The sequence below is a fragment of the Suncus etruscus genome, chromosome 11 (assembly GCF_024139225.1).
Source record: "Suncus etruscus isolate mSunEtr1 chromosome 11, mSunEtr1.pri.cur, whole genome shotgun sequence".
NCBI lineage: Eukaryota > Metazoa > Chordata > Mammalia > Eulipotyphla > Soricidae > Suncus > Suncus etruscus.
This window is the reverse complement of record NC_064858.1, coordinates 27,359,430-27,370,590: the sequence shown is the minus strand read 5'-3', so window position 1 is coordinate 27,370,590 and position 11,161 is coordinate 27,359,430. Positions and strand designations below refer to the sequence as shown.

The window sequence follows — 11,161 nt, the reverse complement described above, 5'->3', positions numbered from 1 at the left end:
GCTAGCAGATGTGGCTTTGGAAAGGCAGGGGCTTGATGCACCTATTCCTCTCCCAAGATGAACTTATCCTGCTGTGTGGGCTGGTGTACCATGATCTTTTACAGCCTGGTTTACATCTTGTTCAAGAAAAGAGAGAGTCTATTGAGCTGACCTGGTTTGAACATGGTGACTGCATTTTCTTATTTAAATTTTCAACTTAAGTGACATGACCTATAATATAATTTATTTATAGTGATAAAGCTATCTCTAACTATAAAGGATTGTTATTTATATACTTGTACTTTGCAAACACAACCTGTAATATTTCAAAATTTGTCTTCTAGGTGCTTTATAACTGCAGTTGTATAGAAGAAATTGGTTTTAAGAATAAAAATAACTCAGCAACTTTGGGTGAATGCCCAAGAAATTATCAGTGTAAAAAAAAATTTTATGTGTATATAGCAATCCAAGTTCTTTCTAGTCTTGTATCTTCATTAGGACATATCCCAATTCTCATGATGATTTTTAAGTAAGTATGGGCTTTAAAAATATTTATATTTTAGAATATACCTAATCATCTACATGTTTTTCTATAATATACATAAAATCCTAATTTACATTTTACTTTTAGAAGATAGGATCTTCTTAAGATATAATATTTCTCAATAGTTAAATGTCTCTCCAATTCTATCCCATTACAAAATTAACATTTCATATTTTAAATGATATTTTATTTAAACACCTTGGTTACACACATGATTGTAGTTGGGTTTTAGTCATATAAGAGGACACCTCCCCATCACCAGTACAACATTCCCACCACCAACGTCCCAAATATGCCTTCTCCCCACAACGCCCCCACCTGTACTCTAGTCAGGCTTTCGATTTCCCTCATACATTCTCATTGTTAGGATAGTTCACAACATAGTTATTTCTCTAACTAAACTCATCACTCTTTGTGGTGAGGTTCATGAAGTGGGCTGTAACTTCCAGCCCTCCTGAAAATTATTGCAAGAATGTCTTTCATTTTTCTTTAAAAAAAATAGATGAGTGAGACCATTCTGCGTCTGTCTCTCTCTGACTTATTTTACTCAGCATAAGAGATTCCATGTACATCCATGTATAGGAAAATTTCATGACTTCATCTCTCCTGATGGCTGCATAATATTCCATTGTGTATATGTACCACGGTTTCTTTAGCCATTCATCTGCTGAAGGGCACTTGGTTGTTTCCAGAGTCTTGCTTTGGTAAATAGTGCTGCAATGAATATAGGTGTAAGGAAGGGATTTTTGTATTGTATTTTTGTGTTCCCAGGGTATAGTCCTGGGAGTGGTATAGCTGGCTCGTATGGGAGCTCAATTTCCAGTTTTTGGAGGAATTTCCATATCGCTTTCCAGAAAGGTTGAACTAGACGGCATTCCAACCAGCAGTGGATAAGAATACCTTTCTCTCCGCATCCCCACCAACACTGCTTGTTCTCATTCTTTGTGATGTGTGCCAATCTCTGTGGTGTGAGGTGATACCTCATAGTTGTTTTGATTTGCATCTCCCTGATGAGTAGTGATGTGGAGCGTTTTTCATGCGCATTTTGTCCATTTGTTTTTCTACTTCATCAAAGTGTCTGTCCATTTCTTCTCCCCATTTTGATGGGCTTAGATTTTTTTTCTTGTAAAGTTCTGTCAGTGCCTTGTATATTTTGGAGATTAGTCCCTTATCTGATGGGTATTGAGTGAATAGTTTCTCCCACTCAGTGGGTGGCTCTTGTATCCTGGGCACTATTTCCTTCCAGGTGTAGAAGCTTCTCTTCTTAATATATTCCCATCTGTGCATCTCTGCTTTCATTTGTTTGGACAGTGCATTTTCCTCCTTGAAGATGCCTTCAGTCTCAATGTCTTGGAGTGTTTTACCTAAGTGCTATTCTATATACCTTATGGTATGAGGTCTGATATTGAGGTCTTTAATCCATTTGTATTTTACCTTCATACATGAGTTAGCTGGGAATCTAAGTTCCCTTTTTTGCAAGTGGCTAGCCAGTTGTGCCAACACCTCTTGTTGAAGGGGCTTTCTTTGCTCCACTTAGAATTTCATGCTCCTTTATCGAGGATTAGGTGATTGTATGTCTGGTGAACATTCTCTGAGTACTCAATCCTGTTTCACTGATCTGAGGGTCAGTCTTTATTCCAAGACCATGCTGTTTTGATAAGCATTGCTTTGTAATACAGCTTAAAGGTGGGGAAAGTAATGCCTCCTATATTCTTTTTCCAAATGATTGCTTTACCTCTTCGAGGGTGTTTATTGTTCCAAATGAATTTCAAAAGTGCTTGATCCATTTCTTTGAAGAATGTCATGGGTATCTTTAGAGGGATCACATTAAATATGTACAATGCTTTGGGGAATATTGCCATTTTAATGATGTTAATCCTGCCAATCCATGAGCAGGGTACATGTTTCCATTTCCGTGTGTCCTCTCTTATTTCTTGTAGCAGAGTTTTATAGTGTTCTTTGTATAGGTCCTTCACATTTTTAGTCATGTTGACTCCAAGATATTCAATTTTGTGCAGCACTAATGTGAATGGGGTTGTTTCTTAATGTCCATTTCTTCCCTATTATTATTGGTATATAGAAAGGCCATTGATTTTTGTGTTAATTTTGTAGCCTGCCACCTTGCTATATGAGTCTATTGTTTCTAGAAGCTTTTTGGAAGTCTTTAGGTTTTTCTAAGTAGAGTATCATGTCATCTGCAAACAGTGAGAACTTGACTTCTTCCTTTCCTATCTGGATTCCCTTGATAACTTTTTCTTGCCTAATTGCTATAGCGAGTACTTCCATTGCTATGTTGAATAGGAGTGGTGAGAGAGGACAGCCTTGTCTTGTGCCAGAATTAAGAGGGAAGGCTTTTAGCTTTTCTCCATTAAGGATAATATTTGCCACTGGCTTGTGGTAGATGGCCTTCACTATATTGAGAAACGTTCCTTTTATTCCAATCTTGCTGAGACTTTTTTTTAATCAAGAATGGGTTTTGGACCTTATCAAATGCTTTCTCTGCGTCTATTATGATATGATCATGTGATTTTTATTTTTCTTGTTGATGTTGTGTATTATGTTGATAGGCTTATGATGTTAAACCATCCTTGCATTCCTGGGATGAAACCTACTTGATCATAATGAATGATCTTCTTGATGAGGTTTTGAATCCTATTTACCAGGATTTTGTTGAATATCTTTGTATCTGTGCTCATCAGGGATATTGGTCTGTAATTTTCTGTTTTTGTAGCATCTCTGTCTGGTTTAAGTATCAAGGTGAAGTTGGCTTCATAAAAGCTATTTGGAATTGCTCCCGTTTTTTTCAATTTTATGAAAAAGTCTTGCCAGGATTGGTAGTAGTTTCTCTTGAAATGTTTGAAAGAAATCATTAGTGAATCCATCTGGGCCTGGGCTTTTGTATTTGGGCAGACATTTGATTACCATTTTAATTTCATCAATAGTGATGGAGGTGTTTAGATATGCTATATCCTCCTTATTCAACCGTGGAAGGTTATAAGAGTCCAAGAAATTATCCATTTCTTCCACATTCTCATTTTTAGTGGCATAGAGTTTCTCAAAGTAGTTTCTGATTACCCTTTGAATATCCACAATATCTGTAGCGATCTCCCCTTTTGCATTTTTTTTAACTTTTTTTCTTTATTTAAACATCTTGATTACAAATATAATTGTGATTAGGTTTCAGTCATGTAAGGAACATCCCCCTTCACCAGTGAAACATTCCCACCACCCATGTCCCAAATCTCCCTCCATCCTACCCCCCTCCTATACTCTAGACAAGCTTTCCAGTTCCCTCATTCATTCACATGATTATCGTAGTTCTCAGTGTAGTTATTTCTATAACTGCACTCACCACTCTTTGTGGTGAGCTTCATGAAGTGAGCTGGAAGTTCCAGCTCTCCTCTCATTGTCTCTGAGGATTGTTGAAAAGATGACTTTTATTTTTCTTAAAACCCATAGATGAGTGAGACTGTTCTGCGTCTCTCTCTCTCCCTCTGACTTATTTCACTCAGCATGATAAACTCCATGTACATCCATGTTTAGGAAAATTTCATGACTTCATCTCTCCTGACGGCTACATAATATTCCATTGTGTATATGTACCACAGTTTCTTTAGCCATTCGTCTGTCAAAGGGCATCTTGGTTGTTGTCAGAGTCTGGCTATTGTGAATAGTGCTGCAATAAATATCAGTGTGAGTAAGGGGTTTTTTGTATTGTATTCTTGTATTGTATTGTATTGTATTCCTAGGGTATATCCCTAGGAGTGAAATAGCTGGGTCGAATGGGAGCTCAATTTCCAGTTTTTGGAGGAATCTCCATATCGCTTTCCATAGAGGTTGGACTAGACGGCATTCCCACCAGCAGTGGATAAGAGTTCCTTTCTCTCCACATCCCCGCCAGCACCAGTTGTTCTCATTCTTTGTGATGTGCGCCAATCTCTGTGGTGTAAGATGGTGTCTTATCATTGTTTTGATTTGCATCTCCCTGATAATCAGTGATGAGGAGCATTTTTTATGTGCCTGTTGGCCATTTGTATTTCTTTTATATCAAAGTGGCTGTTCATTTCTTCTCCCCATTTTTTGATGGGATTAGATATTTTTTCTTGTAAAGTTCTGTCAGTGCCCTGTATATTTTGGATATTAGCCTTTATCTGATGGGTATTGTGTGAATAGTTTCTCCCACACGGTGGGTGGCTCTTGTATCCTGGGCACTATTTCTTTTGAGGTGCAGAAGCTTCTCAGCTGTTTATTTCTGCTTCCACTTGTTTGGAAAGTGCAGTTTCCTCCTTGAAAATGCCTTTAGTCTCAATTACATGGAGAGTTTTACCTACATGTTGTTCTATATACCTTATGGTATCAGGTCTGATATCAAGGTCTTTAATACATTTGGATTTTACCTTCTTACATGATGTTAACTGGAGGTATATGTTCACTTTTTTTGCAAGTGGCTAACCAGTTCTACCAGCATCACATGTTGAAGAGGTTTTTCCCTGCTCCACTTAGGATTTCTTGCTCCCTTGTCAAAAATTAGGTGATTGTATGTCTGGTGAATATTCTCTGAGAAATCAAGCCTATTTCACTGATCTGAGGGTCTGTCTTTATTCCAATACCATACTGTTTTGATAACTATTGCTTTGTAGTACAGTTTAAAGTTGGGGAAAGTAATGCATCCCATTTTCCTTTTCCCTAGGAGTGCTTTAGCTATTTGAGGCTGTTTATTGTTCCAGATGAACTTCATAAGTGTTTGATCCACTTCTTTGACGAATGTCATGGGTGTCTTTAGAGGGATCCCACTAAATATGTACAATGCTTTGGGGAGTATTGCCATTTTAATGATGTTAATCCTGCTAATCCATGAGCAGAGTATGTGTTTTCATTTCCGTGTGTCCTCTCTTATTTCTTGCAACAGGGCTTTAAAGTTTTCTTGTATAGGTCCTTCACGTCTTTGCTCAAGTTGACTCCAAGATATTTGAATTTGTGTGGCACTAATGTGAATGGGATTGCCATCTTGACGTCCAACTCTTCCCTATCATTATTGCTGTATAAAAAGGCCTTTGATTTCTGTGTGTTAATTTTGTAGCCTGCCACCTTGCTATATGAGTCTATTGTTTCTAGAAGTTTTTTGGTAGAGTCTTTAGGGTTTTCTAAGTAGAGTATCATGTCATTTGCAAACAGTGAGAGCTTGGCTTCTTCCTTTTCTATCTGGATTCCCTTGATATCTTTTTTGTTTTGCCTTATCACTATAGCAAGTACTTCCAGTACTATGTTGAAGAGGAGTGGTGAGAGCAGACAACCTTGTCTTGTGCCAGAAATTAGAGGAAAGGCTTTTAGTTTTTCTCCATTGAGGATAATATTTGCCATTGGCTTGTGGTAGATGGCTTTAACTAGACTGAGAAAGGCTCCTTCCATTCCCATCTTGCTGAGAGTTTTGATCAAGAATGGGTGTTGGACCTTATCAAATGCTTTCTCTGCGTCTATTGATATGATCATGTGATTTTTATTTTTCTTGTTGTTGATGTTGTGTATGATGTTGATAGATTTGTGGATGTTAAACCATCCTTGCATTCCAGGGATGAAACCTACTTGGTCATAATGTATGATCTTCTTGATGATGCATTGGATCCTATTTGCCAGGATTTTTTTGAAGATCTTTGCATCTGCATTCATCAGGAATATTGGTCTGTAATTTTCTTTTTTTGGCAGCATCTCTGTCTGGTTTTGGTATCAAGGTGATGTTGGCTTCATAAAAGCTGTTTGGGAGTGTTCCTGTTTTTTCAATTTCATGGAAGAGCCTGGCTAGGATTTGTAGTAGCTCATCTTGAGAAATTTGAAAGAATTCATTAGGAAATCCATCTGGGCCTAGGCTTTTCTTTTTGGGCAGATGTTTGATTACATTTTCAATTTTCTCAATAGTGATGGAGGTGTTTAGATATGATATATCCTCCTTATTTAACTGTGGAAGGTTATAAGTGTCCAAGAATTTATCCATTTCTTCTAGGTTCTCATTTTAGTAGCATAAAGTTTCTCAAAGTAGTCTCTGATTACCCTTTGGATCTCTGCCCTATCTGTCATGATCTCCCCCTTCTCATTTCTAATACAGGTTATCAGGTTTCTCTCTCTCTTTCTTTGTGAGTTTTGCCAATGGTCTATCAATCTTGTTTATTTTTTCAAAGACCCAACTTCTGCATTTGTTGATCTTTCGGATTGTTTTTTGGTTTTCCACTTCATTGATTTCTGCTTTCAGTTTTGTTATTTCCTTCTGTCTCCCTATTTTGGTTTCTTTTGTTGGTCATTTTTTAATTTTATGAGCTGTGTCATTAAGTTTTCTAGGTATGCCCCTTCTTCCTTCCTGATGTGTGCTTCTAAAGCTATAAATTTCCATCTCAGGACCGCTTTTGCTATGTCCAATAGATTCTGGCAGTTTGTGTCTTAATTATCATTTGTTTCCAGGAAAGTTTTGATTTCCTCTTTGATTTCATCTCGGACCCACTGGGTGTTCAGTAGCAGGCTGTTTAATTTCCAATTGTTAAAGTTTTTCTTCTGTGTGGCTTTGTAGTTCACATCTAATTTCAGAGCCTTGTGGTCAGCAAAGGTAGCCTGCAAGATTTCTATCCTCTTGATATTATGAAGGTATGTTTTATGTGTCAGCAGGTGGTCTATCCTGGAAAATGACCCATATACACTGGAGAAGAATCTGTATCCAGGTTTTTGGGGGTTTTTTTTGTATCAGGTTTTATCTGCTAGTCCCCTTTCTTCCATTACTCTTTTCTGGACTAGTATGTTTTGTTGGGTTTCAGTCTGGTTGACCTATCAAGTGTTAACGTGGCCGTGTTAAGGTCTCCCACAATTATTGTGTTATTATTGATGTCTTCTTTTAGATTTGTCAGTAATTGTATTAGATAATTTGCTGGTCTTTCATTGGGTGCATATATGTTTAATAGTCTGATTTCTTCCTGCTGCACATATCCCTTGATTAGTACATAGTATCCATCTTTGTCCCTTACAACTTTTCTGAGTATAAAGTTGGTGTCATCAGATATTAATATGGCCACCCCAGCTTTTTTAAAGGTTTGTTTGATTGGATGATATTCCTCCAGCCTTTGATTTTGAGTCTATATTTGTTCTGACTATTCAAGTGTGTTTCTTGTAGGCAGCAGAAGGTTGGATTCATCTTTTTGACCCATTTTGCCACCCTGTGTCTTTTAATTGGTGAATTTAGTCCATTGACATTGAGGGAGATGATTGTCATAGGATGTAATGTCAAATTTGTAGATAAGTTTGCTGTATTTGTTGGTCTCTCTTGTCTTAAAGTAGACCTTTCAGTTTTTCCTTTAAGGCTGGTTTTTCATCTGTGAAGTTTCTGAGCTGTTGTTTATCCATGAAGCTATGTATCCTTCCTTCAAACCTGAATGTGAGTTGGGCTGGGTGCAGTATTCTTGGTGAGGCATCCATTTCATTCAATCTTGTCACAATGTCCCACCACTGTCTTCTGGCCTTGAGAGTTTCTTGTGACATGTCTCCTGTAAGTCTTAGGGATGCTCCTTTGAATGTAATTTCCCTTTTTGATCTTGCTGCTTTCAGTATTCTATCTCTATTTGTGGGATTGTCATTGTAATGAGGATGTGTCTTGGGGTGTTTTTCTTTGGGTCTCTTTTAGCTGGTACTCTTCGGGCATGCAGGATTTGATTGCATGTAGTTTTTAACTCTGGGAGTATCTCTTTGATAATATCTTTGACAGTTGATTCTTCCTGGAGATCTCCTACCTGGGCCTCTGGGACTCCAATGATTCTTATGTTGTTTCTGTTGAGTTTATCAAAGACTTCTATTTTCATCTGTTCACATTCCTTGAGTACTTTTTCCATTGCCTGCTCGTTTGTCTTAAGTTTCTTTTTCAATTTCCTCTGTTGTGTTGAGTTTTTCTGCATCTCATCTTCCAGCACGGCGATTCTGTCCTCAGTTGCTGTTACCCTGCTGCCTAGGCCATCCACTGAGTTTTTCAGTTCAGCTACCTTGTTTTTCAGATCTGTTATTTCAGTTTGGAGTTTTCTGATATCTGTCTTTGTGTTCTGTTCAGATAGATCTATGCTTTCTTTGAGTTCTACAAACATCTTCCATATTGCTATTTTAAACTCCTTATCCGAGAGATTAATCAGATGGTTGAGATTTTTTAGATCATCTAAGCTATCATCTTCATTCTCTGTGCATGGTGTTTGCCTGTGAGGTTTCCCCATTGTCATGCTTGTAGTGTGATTTTTTTTTCTGCATGTTGTGATGGGGTTCATTGGTTAGAAAGAGTGTGCGGCCGCGAAGTGAAGCAGAGCAGCCGTGCTCTTCTGGAGCCTCTGGAAGAAGCTATTTTTCTGGGCCCTTTTCAGCCCACTCCAAGAGGTTTCGGAGATAGTACAGTGGAAAAACATGCATAGACAACACCCCAGTCGGGAATCACCCTCTTTTTCATTTCTAATACAATTTATCAAGTTTCTCTCTCTTTGTTAGTTTTGCTAATGGTCTGTCAATCTTGTTTATTTTTTCAAAGAACCAACTTCTGCTTTCATTGATATTTTGGATTGTTTTTCTGGGTTTTCACTTAGTTGATTTCTGTCCTCAGCTTTGTTATTTCCTTCTGTCTCCCTATTTTTGGATCCTTTTGTTGAGCGCTTTCTAATTCTATGAGCTGCTTCATTATGCTATTCAGGTAGGCCCCTTTTTTCTTCCTGATGTGTGCTTGCAGAGCTATAAATTTTCCTCTCAGTGCTTTTTTTTTTTTTTTTTTTGGTTTTTGGGCCACACCCAGTGACGCTCAGGGGTTACTCCTGGCTATGCGCTCAGAAATTGCTCCTGGCTTGGGGGACCATATGGGACACCGGGGTATAGAACCGCGATCCATCCAAGGCTAGCGCAGGCAAGGCAGGCATCTTACCTCTAGTGCCACCACCTGGCCCCTCAGTGCTGCTTTTGCTGTGTCCCATAGGTTCTGATACGTTGTGTCTTTATTAACATTATTTTCCAGGAAAATTTTGGTTTTCTTTTTTATTTCATCTCAGACCCACTGGTCATTCAGTATTAGGCTGTTTAACTTCCGGGTGTTAACGTTTTTCTTCTGTGTCCCTTTGTAGTTCACATATAATTTCAGAGCTTATGTTCATGAAAGTCGCCTGCAAAATTTCTATCCTCCTGATATTATGGAGGTATGTTTTATGTGCCAGCATGTAATCTAACCTGGAGAATGTCCCATGTACATTGAGAAGAATGTGTATCCAGGTTTCTGGGTGTGGAGTGTCATATATATATATAGGCCTCTTTCTTTCCTTTCTCTTTCCAGGTCTAGTATATTCTTGTTGGGTTTCAGTCTGGTTGACCTATCAAGTGTTGAGAAAGCCATGTTGAGGTCTCCTCAATTATTGTGTTGTTATTGATAATCTTTTTCAGATTTGTCAACAATTGTATGAAATATTTTGCTGGGCCCTCATTCAGTGCATATATGTTTAGGAGAGTTATTTCTTCCTGCTCTACATACCCCTTGATTAATACAAAATGTCCATCTTTGTCCCTTACAACATTCCTGAGTATAAAGTTTGCATCATCTGATATTAGTATGGCCACTCCAGCTTTTTTATGGGTGTTGTTTGCTTGGATGATTTTCCTCCAGCCTTTAATTTTGAGTCTATGTTTTTTTCTGACTATTCAGGTGTATTTTTGTAAGCAGCAGAAGGTTGGATTGAGTTTTTTGATCCATTTAGCCACTCTGTGTCTCTTAACTAGTGCATTTAGTCCATTGACATTGAGAGAAAGGATTGTCATGGGATTTAGTACCATCTTTGTGTCGAAGTTTGGTGTGTCTGTTTGTCAGTCTTGTCTTAAAGTAGGTCTTTCAGTTTTTCTTTTAAGGCTGGTTTTGAGTCTGTAAAGTTTCTGAGCTGTTGTTTATCTGTGAAGCCATGTATTTTTCCTTCAACCTGAAAGTGAGTTTTGCTGGGTGCAGTATTCTAGGTGAAGTATTTATTTCATTGAGTTTTGTCACTATGTCCCTTGGCCTTGAGTGTTTCTTGTGACAGGTCTGCTGTAAATCTCAAGGATGCTCCCATGAATGTAATTTCCCTTTTTGATCTTGCTGCTTTCAGAATTCTGTCTCTATCTGTGGGATTTGTCATTATGACTAGGATGTGTCTTGGGGTGTTTTTTCTCTTTGGTATGTAGGATTTGTTTGCATGTATTCTTTAGCTCTGGTAATTTCTCTTTATTGATGCTCTTGACCATTGATTCTTCCTGGAGATATTCTTCCTGGGTCTCTGGAACTCCAATGATTCTTAAGTTGTTTCTGTTGAGCTTATCATAGACTTCTATTTTCATTTGTTAACATTCTTTGACTAATTTTTTCATTGTTTGTTCATTTGCTTTAAGGCTTTTTTCCAATCTCTTCTGCTGTATGGAGTTGTTATGTATCTCATCTTCCACAGCACTAATTCTATCCTCAGCTTTTTTTTATCCTGTTGGAGAGCTTATCTATTTTGTCTGTCAATTTGTCTACTGAGTTTTTCAGACCTGCTATTTGGTCTGTTATTTCCATTTGGAGTTTTCTGATTTCTGTCTTCATATTTTCTTAGTTCTTATTAGTGTTCTTTTCAACTCAATTTATGC

The 11,161-nt window shown here is 37.8% G+C and overlaps 1 protein-coding gene across 1 annotated transcript in view; it reads left to right on the top strand.

Moving 5' to 3' along the window:
• Positions 1 to 11,161, top strand: part of SLCO1B3 (solute carrier organic anion transporter family member 1B3) — a 77,908-nt gene that overhangs the window by 50,600 nt on the left and 16,147 nt on the right. The window contains exon 9 of the mRNA XM_049782895.1: positions 324 to 508. Coding sequence (XP_049638852.1) covers positions 324 to 508 — 185 coding nt within the window. The remainder of the gene's footprint in view (positions 1 to 323; positions 509 to 11,161) is intronic.